General features: G+C 51.6%; 1 protein-coding gene across 2 annotated transcripts in view; it reads right to left on the bottom strand.

The window, feature by feature from the left end:
- NEDD4L (NEDD4 like E3 ubiquitin protein ligase) overlaps window positions 1–8,886 on the bottom strand; it is an 81,992-nt gene extending 73,106 nt beyond the window's left edge. Inside the window, exon 1 of one of the 2 annotated variants that reach the window (XM_071418706.1) lies at window positions 8,613–8,886. In XM_071418706.1, the coding sequence (XP_071274807.1) occupies window positions 8,613–8,660 (48 nt within the window). In that variant the 5' untranslated portion in view covers window positions 8,661–8,886. The remainder of the gene's footprint in view (window positions 1–8,612) is intronic. The other variant, XM_071418707.1, reaches the window with a different exon arrangement.
- Between the last annotated feature and the right edge of the window lie 7,640 nt (window positions 8,887–16,526).

Raw genomic sequence — 16,526 nt, 5'->3', positions numbered from 1 at the left:
AGTTGTGAAGGACCCATGGTTGCAACAGCTTCCAAAGGGGCTCTTGTCAGGATCTTGCATGAGGAGCATGCAGGAACATGGTGACAAGTGACCTGGCAGGTAATCCACACCCCTCCTGTAACCATTTAGCACAGTCTAGTTTATAACGTTTGACTTTCAAACTACAACAGAAACTAGTTAAGACAAAATCAAAACCTGACTGCAACTTGATTTGGCACAACCTCTAGTACAGCTGCAGGATATCCCTGGAAAAAACAACTCTGACCTTGCTCCCAGCCTGGTCAGACCTGCCCAGCACAGCACCTGCAGGACAGGGGGGTCTGCTAGCGTTTGCTGCAACCACCTGTCCCATTCTGGGGTTCCAGAGTGCCACAGCCACCACCCTTGGGATGCAGCTGGCCCTAAAACAGGGATAAGTAAAATCTCAGCCTCAACACAGGGGAGGAAAATGCAACATGTTCTTTATCATGCTAATCAGAACACAGAATGAGAAGGCAGCTTCTGGAAAAGAGAGGTAACAGAAGCATCAGGATAATCCACTTTGTACAAAAAATAAAATTTGGAAAAAATATCTATAGTGCTACCTTAAAAAGAGAACAATCCATTTAGGTTCACTGCCCCTTATGTCTCCTAAAGGCCCACATCCAGCTCTGGTTTCCAGACCTTCAGCCAGCCTCCCTGATGTCCAGGGGAAGCCTGTCCCTGTACCTGCACCTCCAGGGAGAACCCAGCAGCACTGCTGGAATCCTGATGTCATGGCCACAACCAGAGAGCGGCTTCCGAGGAAGGAAAACACACCTCTGGCACTCTCAGGCTACCTGTGCCATGGGAATAGCTGGTTTCCAACGACAGTGCTCTCGTCTCCTACAAGCCTCTTAGCAGCATGACTGGTAGGAGAGGATCAGCCCCAGAGCTGTGGGCGAGAAACAGCACCGGAGCCAGCCGAGGCAAGGACGGCAGGACGGGCACAGGAGAAACCAGCCCTCCCGCTGGGCTGGAGCGGCCAGGAGGCGCTGCCGACAGAGAAGGCAGGAAGCAAGATTTATCCCACCCACTGCGCTCCCAAAGCGCCCTGCTCCAACAGCAGGGACGGCGAGTCACAGCACGGACGCTGGCAGGATCCCGGTGTGTCACCGCATTGCTGGGGACAGCCTACCCTGCCAGGGAAAACCACACTGCAAGGCTCCCTCCCGCAGCGAACAGAAAGGAGAAGTGCCTCCTCGGGCCACGGTAGCAGGAGTGGTGTTACTCACACACAGCCCAGGCCAGGCACGCACAGGAATACAACTGACCCTGAGGACTCAGTGTTTTTCTACAGACACTGGAAATAAGGAATAAAATAGTAAATGACCAAATGAGACTGAAACAAACCAAACAGTCAGCAAGGATAAATGCAGAGGTCTTTCTGGCACCCACCCAGATGTGTGCCTCCAGCACTCATCCTACTGACACAAGCGCAGGCTGTGCAAGGAACGCGCCTCTCACTGTGGCACACAGCACCTAAGCTGCCCAACTCACTGCTCCTTGGATCGGGCAGCTCTCCATCCCAAGTGTCCACCCACCCAGTGGGACGGGTGTAAACTTTAGCACTAAGACTGCCTTTTAACAAAGAGGTAGGGGGAAGGCATATATGAGGATACCAAGTGAGGCAGGGAGGTGATGCTGCAACCCTGAACTCCAAACAGTGACACCATTCCCTCAGCTATAAAATGGAGCTGCACCTACACCACTGCTGTGTGCTCTCAGTTCACTAAAGCAAGGCCTGTCCGAGACAGAGCATTTTCAAGTTCTTTCAGCTCAACTGTTACAAACAATAGCCAAGATTTTATAATACCTCAAACATCACTGTACCAAGAACAGAGGTTAAAGAAGCACATCCATTGCTCATCGCTGCACAGCAAAGCTGTTGCTTTGTTAATGAGGCTGAATCAGCACAAGCACAAAGCCCAAACTCACAGTTTTGTCCACTCCCCACTTCTCCCTCTTACCACGCCCTTCACCACAAACAGCAGGAATGGTCAACTCAAGAAATCTTTAAAGAAAGGTTAAAAACTCCACTTATTTGTTAGGGAATTCATCTGTTTAACATTCTGCTTTTAGGCAAACTTGTCAGAGACTTCATCGGGGTCAGGATTTTAGCCAAAGCTCTGGATTCAGCAGACCTACACAGCCAATGTCACAGCTTACAGCCACCAAAGAGCAGGTGCCCTACCCTCCCTTCACACACACCCTCCACCACCACCCCAGCTGCTCGTGCCACATACCTCTGACTTCCACCACCTTTCCAGAAGTTACTACAATTCAACAGCCCTGCAAAGACATGGGATGCTGTCCACAGGTGGTCCCAGGGTGTACAAGAGAAAGCCACATCTCTCTTTCAGCAGTGCAAATCCACTGATTTGGGTGGGCTGCTCCAGAAGCCATCAGCCTCGACTTCTCTACTCAGGTACAGGGTGGAGGTACAAGTAAACTGTCCTGGGATCAACCACTGACACCAGCACCAGCTGAAGCTCCTCAGCATATTATAAGCACCAGCTGAAGGTCCTCAGCACAGATCAAGCACAGCACCAGCTGAAGCTCCTCAGCATATAATAAGCACCAGCTGAAGGTCCTCAGCACAGATCAAGCACAGCACCACCTGAAGGTCCTTAGCATACAATATTAAATATATAATATTAAATATATAATATTAAATACCAGCACCAGCTGAAGGTCTTTAGCACATAATAAGCACAGCATCAGCTCAAGGTCCTTAGCATACAATATTAAATATATAATATTAAATATATAATATTAAATACCAGCACCAGCTGAAGGTCCTTAGCACATAATAAGCACCAGCTGAAGGTCCTTAGCACATACAAGTCCAGCCCAGAAGCTGCAGGGGTGAATTCTTCCCACAAAACCCTAAGATGTAATACCGATTCCCTTCTGACAGATAAGCTCATTCAGCACTCATAGCATGCCTGGTGATATTTTCAGAACAAAACACAAAAAATCCCGTCAGAAATCTGTTAACCGTGACTCCCAGTGCAAGCCGTGCCCCGGGGGTGAGGTGCGTGCTCATCAACAGGTGTGGGGCTCACAGTCCATGTTTGCTTCCCCGGAAAATGGCCTCTGTGCAGGAGCGGAGGAAAACCTCGAGTTCCCATTTCTTGTTAAAGAGCGCTCTCCAGCGGCCAGCCCTTCACATGACACACAAGGACCGCTTATCCCCCTTCCCTAAGGCAGCAGCGGAACCTACACACCACCCTCAGAGGACAGGACAACAGCCAGGGGAGATACAGCATCTCTGAATGGGGGCATAGCTACAACTAACATTCCTCGTCTCCCTCAGACCCTCATCTTACTACAAGCCTCCTTCAATGTCTTTACATTAATTTTATAATAAAACTAGAATTTACTTAGTGTCAGCGCTAGTGACCAAAACATGCCAATAACTCATCAAAAGCTGGTTTAAAATGCAGGCTGTTATAAAAATCTATTGACCTCCTGAGAACCACAGCCTATTTTGATATTCTGCCACACAAGTAGATATGCAAGCCCTGTCATTTATGAAATGCTTCCTTACCTGGACTTTTTAATCATCATTTAAGGTTTACATGCTAGCCCTGAAGTCAGTGCACTTAGAGTCTATAAAAACAATTCGGGGTCAATAAAAAAGTCACTATTCTGAATTGCTTATTGCTAAGACACTGTCAGTGCTGTGACCAAGGGAGGCCCCTCTCACACTCAGATGGCACAGTGAAGCTTTTATGTAACTGAAATATTCAGAGCAGAAACAACAGAGCTCTCATTTAAAGGGTCTGTGCAGTGGTGGTGACAAAGGGTGCATCTTCTCAAGGAACTCAAGGGTATTTTCACATAAAGCCTCCAGGTTTCAAGAACACAGTGGGCTGGGCAGGAGCTCATGGGGCCAGGGGCACTCCCTGGGCAGACTGGCCCCCCCACACTGCCCCTTTCCACCTCACACTGAGGAGCCACAGCCACCCACAAGCTGCTTCTCCAGCACATCAGTGCCCTGGTCCTTCATGCAGCACTCTTCCAGTGCCACAGCACCCGGAGCTCCAGTGCTGCCCCAGGAGCTGAGCTGGGAATGAAGGGACGTGGCTCTGGAACCCGTCCCCAGCACCTGTCCTGGCAGGGGCTCCGTGGGGACAGCCTGGGCTCAGCAAACATCTCTGGCCGTGCCAGCACAGCGTGGAAGCCGGGTGAGCTGCAAGGTAGAGCCTCACCGTGAGACCACACAACAGAGAACGTCACCCAAAATCTAACTGCAACCATCTACAACACTGACACTGCCCAAACAACTCAGCATTGCCATTACTCCCAAAGTTTATAGTTTGCTTCAAATGCAAGGTAGAGAGATCCGGCCCTGAACTCCCACATGTCACTGCTGTCACCAAGTCCAGGGAGGGAGGGAAAATCACAGCCCTTTTCCTCCCCAGTAAATCCTGCTGATAATGAGCAATAACACCTTCTTGAGGCCTTTGCAGCCCCATCCCATGGACCTGTTAACATGATACTCGACTACTGGGAAAGAGACACCCTCAAGGGAGATCATTCCAGAGCAACAAATCCATCAGGAACATGTAAACATGAGGCACAAAAGCCAACCTCCCATATGCCTCAGTCTCAAACAGTTTACAGACAGTTTATCCATCACAGCACGAGCTGCATTTCACCACAGCACCACTGTAGCAAATCCTGGCTTACTCCTTACCTTGATGCCAGATCCAGTACAGGTGAGCCTGTGCTCTCCTGTCCGTAGGAACCATTTCCACCATACTCAGAGCTGGGTTTGTTTCCCTTTCCCCAAAGTGTGTCTCAGTAAAGCGAAGCACAGGCTCCTGAGGTCCTGAAATCCTTCAGGATTCACTCTTCAGGCACAAGGCTTTGCCCAGCACAGCACACCAGAACAGTGATGAAAGGTTAGGCTACAGTGACTACACACAGAATTATTTATCTTGAGGCATATGGGATTGTATCTCACACATAGAGATATTTTCAGGAACATAAGATCCTTTTGACAAATTCTAAGGCATGACAAAATGTCATCTCAGTAGGAAGCTTCTAATTCCAATTGACTCAATCACAAGTCACAGAAGTTGAACAGAACTTAAAGAGAAGAATGCTGGAACTGCAGAGAGCAGTTTCACATATGAACCTCTTTTCCTCCTAATATTTTAAAGTATAGAAAGACACTCTTCAAGGATCTTTTTTCTGAAGTTCCACTTTCTTTAAAGCAAACAAGTTCCAAGGAGCTGCAAGTTTTGCTTCCATCCAAGGACACTCAGAAAGCAAAATGTTTGTGGATTTTTGTGGGCAACATCTGACTCTCAAGAAACCCAAACTGAAACAAACAAGAGGTGCACTTCATTCACAAATATTTTCCACTACAAAGGGCTGTAAGTTTTTATATACACTGATATTTAGAGATTGCATGAAAGTACCTAAGCTTCCAGGAGCCCATATAAATACGATTTCACAGAATCACAAAGAGGTTGAGGTTGGCACGAGCCTCTGAAGGTCACCTGGCCCACCCCTGCTTAAGCCAGAGCTGGCTGCCCAGGCCTGTGTCCCAACGGTCCCAAACAGCCCCAAGGATGGAGCTCCAACAGCCTCTGAGCAGCCTGGCCCAGTGCTGAGGTCATCCCAAGAGTGAAAAATTGGCAGGGTATGAATCTGATTTACAACTCATTTTAACTAATTAATATAAAACACTTTACAGTTCAGGTTTACAAGGAGGCTGATCTATGAACACAACATCATCTGCCATGAAAAACTGCACTGGTTGGCTCATCCCCTGTGAGTCAGTGATCCCCAAATCCCCAAAAGGCCTAGTGTTCCAACACCTGTCAGAGTCCTCGGGCAAAAGGAAGCCACATTGACATGGAAGGCAGCCCCGCGCACAGGGACGAGTGCAGGCCCACATCTGCAGGCATGCCGGCACACGCAGCCCGGGCCTGCTCCACGCCTAGCACACACACCAGCTGTGCAGCGGGAGGGAAGCCGTGCCTCTGCTCTGCAGGAGAGACTGCTGCTTCTCTCTCTGGAGAGCCACTCAGCGAGTCCGGCTCGCATGTAAATCACTGCATTTTCCAATCGGCAAATGTGCCAGCAGTGGAAGCATTGTGCAAGGCCAACTCAAAGCCCTCCAAAACCCATCTACAACAGATCTGCAAACTGCACTTCAAACCCAGGCAGGAACAAAGGAAATGAATAGGCTGAATATGTCCACATACGTAACTCAGCCTCTCACAGCTCTCTCACAGCTAATAGAGCTCTGCTTTCCAAAAAATGATGAGCCAATGCTGGAGGGAAGTCATTACCCACAGGCCAGCATGCAAAGAACTGTCAGCACACCTTCCTCAGCCCGCTTGAGCTTTCCCTTCACTAGAGCTTTCATACAGCCACCATCCTGAGAGAGACCATCCTCCCCTCCCTCCGTGCTCTCCTCTGCCCATTACTAGAGACTCAACAGTGGGTCAGGCTCCCAGGGTCATGAAACTACAGCCCAACAGGCTGTGAGGATCACCTGCACCCTTCTCCATGCCAGCCCCTCCCTCAGACCCTTTTCCCTCTTTCTTCCATCCTATTTCCATTTGTGGACTCCCACTGTAGTTTTAGATGGTCACTGCTCTTCCTGAGAAGCGTCCAGCATCAGCAGATGCACAGCAAAGCCGGAGACAAAGCACAGTCTGCTGTCCCTCAGGCAGTGTGGCTGTGGTCATCACTGCAGCTGTGACATTGGTCACTGCTGAGAGACCAAAGCCTTTCTTTTCCCAGCAGCTCATTTTCTAACAGCTTGGTTTTGCCTCGGGAGGTAAAACCACATCTCCTTGCCCACTGCTCCACAGGCCAAGTCCCCAGCATCTGCTGGGGCTGAGCATCATAGCAGGAACAGCCCCTGCTGTCCCAAGATCCCTCCACCTCCAAGCCAAGGTGAGAGCAGCCAGCAGATTTCTCCCTGTATCCATTTCTCTTTAGCATTCTGTGCAAGTACCAGCATATGTCGAGGCAGGAGGCAGGGACAAAAGACACAGCCAAGCGCACGCACAACAGAAAAGGCAGCAGCCAAGCTCCAGCGTGATGTTCTCAGCCACCTCCCTGGGACCTGGCAGGGTGGCTCCAGGCTTCCCTTCTCCTCACAGATCACACTTGCTAATATAAGCACAAAAGCACCTCCAACCAAATGTCTTGGAATGCCCATTCTGGGACAGCAAACCCCACTGCCTTTAGCTGTTCCCTAAGTGTGTGCAAACCCCCCAGCAGCAGGCAAGATCACCACAGGCCCTCTGGAGCCCAGGACCTGACAGGATTGCTGCAGGCCCCCCGGCAGCCCCGGAGCAAGCAGGGCCCTGCAGATGGCCCAGCAGCGGGCCCAGCTACCTGCAGGGTGAGGCAATGCACCGGAGCTGGCCCAAAGCTGCTTGGGGACTGCTGCCAGCCACCGCTGTGCTCACGCGAAGGCTTATGGAAACAGCCCAGGGAGGAGAAGGTTCTCCTCTGCTGTTGTGCTCGCTATCTACATCACCCAATGCTCCTGCAACGCCCTCTCCTCTCCCCTACCTTCACACACACGCAGAGCATTTGCAATCACTCTGCTCTCAGCTTTATAATTTAACAACAACAGAATGACACCCCCCCCCCCCCCCCTTACCAAAACACCCACTCCTGCCCAGGAACCTCCTTCCCAATGAGAATTAAACATTACAGTCATCCAGACCCGGTGCCGCTGAAATACCCCAGGTAAGAAACACTGTCAGTTCCACAAGGCAGAGGATGTTTTTAATGTTTCTTCTACACTACATACAGACTGACACATCACCAGTGTCAGTGGGCAGTTTTCCCACAAAACCGGAAGCAATGCTGTTATAATTACTATTCACGCCTGTAAAAATAAAAGATATACATGCGCTCCTAACAACCGATACCCTGAAACCACAGCCCATAATGCAGCCTTGCCCATTGCTGATGCTCTATGACACTGGCTCCTAAGAAAAGGAGCACCTGACCAAGGCAATGAAACAAAAAGGGCATTAAGTAAGATTTTTAACATTCACCTAAAGTAAACTGGACTATTCTCCTAATGCCTGTATGATTTGCTTGATTCTGCAGAAGACATCGGCTGATAAAGCCGGCACGCGGTGATTAGTTATCGCGGGTCCTACCCCGCTTATCAGCTCCATCTGCATTGGGGCCAGGCTGTGTCTGACACAGTACCCGGCGCACCGGCCCGGCGGCCGCTCCGCTCCGGCCCCGCGGCCGCTCCCCTGGGGACACCGGCAGCGCTGCGGGGAGGAGGCGGAGAGGGGCGGCCGCCCCCGCCCGCAGCACCGCCGGCCGCGGCTCTTTGTTCGCTGCCGGCCCCACCGAGGCACCCGCGGGCTCCGGGCGGCCGCACCTGCCTGGAGTGCGGGCAGCGCTCCCCGGCCCGGGCCGCCCCCGGGCAAGTGGCCGCTGCGGGAGGGGCGCGAAGCCCCGAGGGGCGGGCAACGCTTGCCCTCCCGGACCGACCGTCGACCTTCGCCCCGCTCCCGAACCTCAGCCGCGGCTCCCGCGGAGGGGGCCCCGGCACACCCCAACCCAGCCCGTCCGCGCCTACCCACCTCGTCCTCCGAGAGCCCGTACACCGGTTCCGTCGCCGCGGTCGCCATGGAGCCGCTCCCGGGCCCGCCGAGCCGCCCGCCGCCGCCTTCGCCCCCGCCGCCGCCTTCTCCTGCTGCCGCCGCTGGCCCGCGGGCGGCGGAAGACGCCGGGAGCCGAGCCCGGCGGAAAGGGGCCGGGGGCGGGGCCGCCGGGGGCCGCCCGCGCTGCCGCCGCCGCCGCGGGCCGGGGCTGAGCGCGGCCGCAGGGACGGGGAGCGCCGGCGGGGCGGGGAGAGCGCCGGGCCGGCCCAACGGCGGCGGGCGGGGCGCGGCACAAAGCGCGGGAGGGGCCCCGCTCCGCTCCCGCACCGCCCTGAGGGACGGGCGTGAGGGGGCGCGAGGGGCCGTGAGGGGGCGCGAGGAGGAGCCGTGAGGGGGCGCGAGGGGCCGTGAGGGGGCGCGAGGAGGAGCCGTGAGGGGGCGCGTGAGGGGGCGCGTGAGGGGGCGCGAGGGATGCGCGCGCGGAGGGGGGAGGGGGGGGGAAGAAAGGGGGGCGCGAGGGATGCGCGCGCGAGGAATGCGCGCGGAGCTGGCGCGCGGGGGCAGCGGGAGCGTGTGGGTGGCGCCCCCCAGTGGACGGGAGCGGCGCCGCTGGGCCCGGACCGCGAGAGCGCTCCCCGTGCGGGACCGGGCCCTGTCCCGGGACGTGCCCCCGTGCGGGACCGGGCCGTGTCCCGGGCCGTGTCTCCCTGCGGGCAGCAGCCCCTGTCCCGGGCCGTGTCTCCCTGCGGGCAGCAGCCCCTGTCCCGGGCCGTGTCCCGGTGCGAGCCCGGGATGCGCAGGAGCGAAGCCCCCGCTGCTCGCGGCTCTCCAGAGCAGTCGGAGGTGGTCGCTCACTGTGGCATTTCTTCCCTCCCCATCACAAGTTTTAGGGAAACGAAACACCGTGGGCCCTTGGAGTGAGGGCACTTCTGGGCAAAATCAAGTCCCGCTTTAGCTCTGCATGAGGTTTTGATTTGGTTTGTGCCCCTGAGCTGGCTCTGTCCCCAGCCGTGCCTCTCCCTGTGCTAATCTCCCATTTATGATCTCTTGCTGTCTCCTGGCAGTACGGTGGTGCTTAAGTGGAGGCTGTTGAGGGAGTTCCATGGCACCGGTGCCCAGACACGTTTATGGTCTGCCACATTTACCTTTACGTGCACAATGTGTTATCAAAGGCACGTGAGGCTACTGGCACGGGACAGATGTGTCACCACAGCCCAACACAGGGCTGTTCTGGGCACTTAGACAAGTGCCATTGGCTTCAGCAGCCTGCCCCTGTGTGCTCAGGTGCTTTGAGCCTCTTTCTGTTCCACAGAGCCGAGCAGAACGGGAACAAGGAGATCCCTTTTTGTGGAGAGACCCCACAGCAGACTGTAGGCCAGAGTGTTTTGCCAGCCTTTCCAAAGCCCTTTGCGGGGCAGGAAGGATGTGACCTCTGCCCAGGCAGCAGTGCCTCGGAGCTGTTAAAGTCCAGCCGGGGGAGACATCAGCCTTTGCACTGGCCCGCTCCCTCCTGGCCATAAACACACGTGATGCAGGTAGGGCTGGGCTGGGCAGGGGCTCCCCAGCAGCACGGCCAGACTGCTCCTGTTTGCCTGGCCGAGGCCAGCCCTGGCATGGTGGAGCCCACAGGAGCACCTGGCACCGGGCTCACTCCACATCCTCTCTCCAAGATACATTCCCTTTGATTCCTCTTTGTTCCAAGCTCAGCAGATCATCCCCAGCTCTGCATGTAGCTTTGGCCCCCCGCTTTACACTCACCTACTTGGTTGCCTTAACAGGAGCATCTCTGCCACCTCTCATCCCCTGGATGCCGTGGAAAACCAGGATTTCAGGAGTCCTCTCATTCAGTCCACAAACACACCTCAGTTCTTTGCCTCCCATATCTTTCTGTGCCGATACCAGGAGGTGGAAGCCATCAGAACCTACATGTTCCTATCCAAGAATGTTGGTTTCTGAAGAACAGAATGAAAAAGAAACAGTTGTTGTAATTCAACATCTGTAACTGGACTGTAATTCCAGCAGGTAAAGATGGTGATACATGGAAATCTCAGAATCCAGATCTTTTCTGCAGCACATGTTCATGTCCCTCTAAAGTCACATTCACGGCTTTTCCCTTGCACCTCACAGCACTGGGCTGCTGGTGGTGTACAGTCCACCCGCATTCCCACCTACAGGTGCTCCCCAGGGAAAAGTACACCTGTACAGGAGCAGGATGGAGGGAACTCTGAGGCCAGAGCAGAAAATTAGCACCTCTAACAGCTCAGTTGGGTTGCAAAGCTTTAGTATCAAATCCAGGCTGAAGATTGCTTGTTTGTTTGCCTGTGCATGTCACATGCATAACTCCTCTTTGGAATTGTGTTTACAGTAATAGATGGCCCTGGAGAGATGTAATTCATGTGATAATGCCGACATCAGAAATCTCCAGGTGCAGCTCGGATGATTTATAACTGGCCTCTTTATAGAACCAAGCCCCATGAATTATTTACAATTTTCTGAGAAAAATAGATTTAGCGTGTTTGGGGCTGGCAGTTTTCCATCCACCTGTGCAGGAGGGGAGCAGCGGCAGTGGGGGATGCAGCACCCCTGCCTGGAGGAGCAGCAGCTGCCCCCGCTCAGCAGTGGGGATGGGCATGGGGACGTGGGGACAGTGTGGAGCGATGGCTCCGCATCTCCAGGGACTGCTTCATTGCTTCCCTAGAAACTCCTGAGACAAAAGTGCTACCTGAACACTGCTGTGTGTTTCACGAGGAGCCTTCGGGAGCTGCCAGCAGAACCCCTGGTGAAACCCTGAAAGCTCAGCCATGCCCTCTCCTCGCAGCCTCTCTGCGCTGCCAAAGCTCAGCCATTTCCAGCAACCGTGGCTGCTCTTTGTTTCCCTGCTGGACTTAACTGTACCAGCTGTTACCCAAATATTGGGAGATGCTACTTAGAAGGTCACTGTAACATGCCAGTAGAGAGACTTTACACGCTAAATCCCTCGTACTTTTAATCATCTCCTGACAGCAGACACAAAGAGAATCCAAATAAACCACGATCTTCCCAAATACAGATGGTTTGGATTGTAGAGAATTGGCTTGAACAGATTAATAGAGCCCCGACCTAAGCAGAAAATGCTCTTTAGGAAATGAGCTGGATGCTTCCAGCTCACCAAACAGCATTAAGAGAGCAAACTGCTGCCAGAGGCTGCCCAGAATGACTTGCTTTTTGCTGTTCAATTTATTATTTATTTATTCTCAACAGCTCTGGTGAAATGCAAAATGGGAGTGCAGAGGTGAAAATCACCCAGACAGTGCTCCCTTTGGTTTGATGTGGCACCAGCTGCACATGGAGTTTGGTGATTCCTGTATCTTTTAAATTATTACTGTACTTCAGTGACTGCCAAGGGGTATTTAAAATGTTCTATTCACACTGTATTACTCATTCCAATGAACTTAACAAATCATAAAAGTATAGTGGAAAGGTACAAATCTTATCTGATTGGCTCTTCCATCATGGTTTAAAACAGGATTTCGTGATTTCTGCAGAGGAGGAAATAAAATCTGCATCACACTGGGCTGAAATGAGGCTGTGTACAGACACACCTCAGCATCGTTCAATATTTAATGGTGTTACTTAACAATTTTTTGCTGAAAAAAGGCTTTTCCCACTGCAAAGCTTCTCGCTAGTGATGATTTTTTTCCTTCCTTCTGGAAAAATTTCATAAGAAATGTTAATATTTTATCAGGTTGCTGTTGGACTAACATAATTGCCTCTGTGTTCTCAGTATATACCTTCCTTGAAGCATTATTGAAATGGCTGGGGGCTGAGCATGGTTCAGAACACAGAAAACTAGTAAAAGATTAACTATTTAAAAATATGTCAGTGTTTTATAATGTATTGTTGAGAATGTCATAGAAAAAAAGCTATAAGCCAAGTTGAATCAAGCTCCCACAAAACATAAATTGTTAATTGTTGCTCAGTTCCCAGTGACAATATAACACTGCAGGCATGAGCAAGGAAAGAAAGATTAACCCTGGAGAAGTCGAGAGAAGCCCAGTGTTTCTGTCAGTAATTGGCAGTTTACAGGAAAGGAAAACCCAACATTTTGGGGCTATTTAAAGAGTAATAATAGATTGCACGAGGTGTGGTGCCACAAGGCTTTGGACAGGGGCTGCCAATTGTTCTGGAAGGCCTTTGATATAGGCAGGGGCCTGTTTTCCAGACAATTCCTTCCAGCTCAGTGTCCCACAGCATGGAAGTGTTCTGGATAGTGTGGGAGTGGAGGGCCAGGTCCCCAGGGAGCAGTGCCACGGCAGAGGCCAGCTGGGCAGTGCTGTCACAGGGCAGGGGCTTTTCTTCCAGCTCAGTACTTAACCTGAGGATGTCTTACCTTGTTTAGCCCATGAGCAATCCAAATGCCATGAGATTTGTTCTGTGGACTCTTCCTTTCACTTGGATTTCACATTCTGTGTGTGTTAATACACCTTGGGTTGGTGGGGATGTGTGTGGTACTGAGGATCACAGGCAGGCATCCCTGGGGAGGACAGCAAAAGAGAGAAAGAGGAAACACAAAATGAAACCTGAAGTGCGTATGGAGGTAAAGTTGCTGAGATTCACGCTGTGTCGGGGTCTCTGAGCAGTGTGTGAGTCCCAGCTGCGTGTGACACTCACTGTCTGGGTGGGTGGCAGGGAGGGAGAGCATCCTGCAGACCCAGGGTTGATTGCTGGCGCTAGAGTCGGCCTCAGGAGCTCTCCACAGCTTCCATGGCAATCTGGGTGTTCAGGTGAGTCACGGGGCCTGAGTCAGGCCAGAGCCTCTAATCTTTGGGGCATCTCTCAAGCAATGCTGTCCCTCCTGTTCCACCACACCACAAACCACGGCGGAGCTCTCCCTAGTGCTCTCGGGGCTGCTCACCCCCGAGGGAGGAAAAACCTCAGACCTAAAAGACTGGTGCAATTAACAGTCAGGCTCACCATGCCTGCTCTCTTGTCTCTGGAACTGGCCAGAGTGGAAAATTACCTCCCTCTGTTGACCTCTCTAGAATTCTGTCATTTGGTTTCTCCTGGTCCTTATGGTACATAAGGAGTAAGTATCAGCTGTCCATGTTTTCCAGGGATTTGTGCTTTTACAGGCCCAAAACCCTCTCCCTCAGTCCCTTTCCTGCTGCAAATCTGTAGCACATCCAGTCCCTCCGAGATCCCCAGCTTTCCTTAACCTGTGAGAGCTTTCAAACAATCCCTTTCAGTTCCAAGCAGTGCCTTTGGAATGCTCATCCTCTTTTCCTCCCCTCCCAGCCCATTATAGGGTGGCTCTTTGGGAGTAAGAGCCATGACAAACACCACCCGGAGACAACAGACCTGCACCTTCCTGTAGAGCACTTTTTGGCTGTGGATTTGGTACTTGCAGCACTGGGCTACCCCCCCAAGCATGGCTTTTCTTAGCTCACATCCTGCTGAAGCTGCTGTGCCACCTGAAGAGCTGTCACCACCCCAGCACAGGTCACGGTTGCCTGTATTGCTCATTCTATGCAGGATTATCAATGGGAATTTGCACTAAAACCCCTCTCCACAGACAAACTGGAGAGCTCTGGGAAGGAGCCCAGCTTTTGTAAATCCTCTATCATTCCTGCCCCAAACTGTAATCAGCACAGCCACCCCACCCATCCCACTGGAATTCCAAATCAGCGTGCATATCTCCTTTCAGGGCGGAGATTTCTCCTGCACTTTGGGTTTCGTAACCCCAGTGTTTGGGTTGCAGCTGACAATCATTTCTCCTGTGTCTGCAGGGCACGGAATGGCTTCTCCCATTCCAAATGCCAGGTGCATCACAGTACCTTGGTGGAGGTTTACCCAAGTTAGGACAAGTCCTCCTCCTCGGGGAGGTTTTGGAAGCATGAGGATAGGAGGATGGATTTTCTTTCAATGGGCTATTCCTACTTTTAATGTCATCTTTTTAAAGGAGAATTTGCTCCCTTACCTCAAATCCAGACAGCCTCAAGATTTTTGCTTCTTGTAGAATCGAAGGCAGATCAAACTCACAGTCCCACCTGACCATGCCTGAAGGATAAATAGGAGTTATCCCCAAGATATGACCTTTAGACCCTTTAAAGTGTGAGAGGCATACAATTAGCTAACAGCCAAACTGCTTCAGTGGGGTTTGGCAAGAGATCTCAGCCCCCATCTTTGTTCCTGTCCAAAAGAGAGAGGTTTGATATCCCTCTCTCAAAAGCAGCCACGAGCATTACCATTTCTGTGCCTTCATCTCAGTTATGTGAATTCAGACAAAACTGACACCTGAAAACTGGTGTAAAAAGCTTTCAACCATTTCCATACAGGTCTATAACGATTTGGGAGAAAAGTGTCTTTTTGTGGTTTCCTTCACGTGATGTCCTCAAATCCAATAAAATCTTTTAGGAAATACCTGCTCTTTAATTAAACATGCTCATCAGAAGAAGGATAATAATAGCCTGGAGACCCTGGAAGATCTTAGGGCACAGAAAGCAACAGCATCCCTGTTAATAGGGTGGAAGATTTGGCTCCAAGCCCACGAAGTGCTTGCCAGGCTGTGGCACCCATCCCATCAACTCACACTGAGGCATTTGGATATTCCTGTTCAATGAGCTGCTTGGTTCCATTTGGGTTTGTGTTGGCTTTTAAACAGAGCAGGGAAGAAGAGGAGGGAACAAACAAAACCGAGCAGAGGGAAACAAGAGGGATTAGTTAGAGGAGAACTGGGAGGAGAGTAGTGAGCAAAAGGGTGAGTAGGAGGAAAATCAATCTGAGCTGTAGGCGGGCAAGAGGTACATAAAGCCATGAAGATGACACCAGATTAGAGTCGTGAGTCAAGCACTAAAGCATGAAACAAGTCTACAAAGGGTATCCCAGGCTCTTCTAATTCACACAAAAACTCGGGGAAATAACCCCTCTGCCAGAGGCCTGTTACACAAACCCATTATTCATCATGTGCAGTAAGTAATGCTTGAAGGTGAGTCATGGAGCTGATGCACACATGTGGGGTCAGGTGGTGGCACAGGTTCCAAATAGGCTCAAAATACAAGGAAAGAATAGAATGGGATTAAGAACTGTGCAAAAATGTAAAAACTGAGATTACTTTGAAAGTAATTACTCACCCTGAAAAAGGAGGAATAGGTATGGTTTATACTTACAGAGCCAGCTTAGGCTCTGAAGAGGAATCAGTTCAATCCACCCAGCCTCTGACTTACACTCCTGGACATTTCTCCTCAATCAACCACACACACAGCAGAGACACCCTGGCAAACTAAAAGTGGCCGGTGCCAGATTACACAAAACTGTGATGTTTCCTCTTGCTGTAAAACCTCATCTGCCTTACTATTTATTTCTGTAAAGTTACACTGCATAGCACCCTCTAAACTTCTGGCAGCCGTGGATGCAACTCAGTGCTGAACTGGCTGAACATCATGTGGAGACTGTTCTCCTGGTGCTGCCATGTTCATCTCCATCTGGTACCCTGGGAAGAGGAGCCAGAAGGATGCAGTAAGTGATGCCTCCTCTTGCCAGAAGAACCTCCAGGTAGCAGAACATGCTCTCCAGGGATGGGATCGCATACTTCATGTACTCAAACCACCCTCAAAAGAGCAAACTCCTTCTCTGGCACAGAAAGATCCAGAGATGAATCTTCATCAGCAAGGAAGACATACAGATCTGTCAAAAACACCATCTGGGGCTACCTGAGGTTCAGAAGATTGGCATTTCTGTGCCAGACAAACATGTTTTGCATTTCTCTTCATGAATTCTGAGCACAGTCATTTCTGCTGATGCTCACGGGGATGGCAACACATGGCAGAGGGAAGCTGGGGACAGCACAGCTCCTTCCACCCGAGTGAGGCTCCTTGGAGCTTCTCCGGCAAGACAACAATTTGCAGGAGTTCTGAG

The sequence above is a fragment of the Agelaius tricolor genome, unplaced genomic scaffold (genome assembly GCF_023055355.1).
Source record: "Agelaius tricolor isolate 1412-34295 unplaced genomic scaffold, bAgeTri1.0.p SCAF_89, whole genome shotgun sequence".
In the NCBI taxonomy this organism is placed as follows: Eukaryota; Metazoa; Chordata; class Aves; order Passeriformes; family Icteridae; genus Agelaius; species Agelaius tricolor.
Note: the sequence above shows the minus strand (reverse complement) of the source record. Positions and strands in the feature narration are given on the sequence as shown.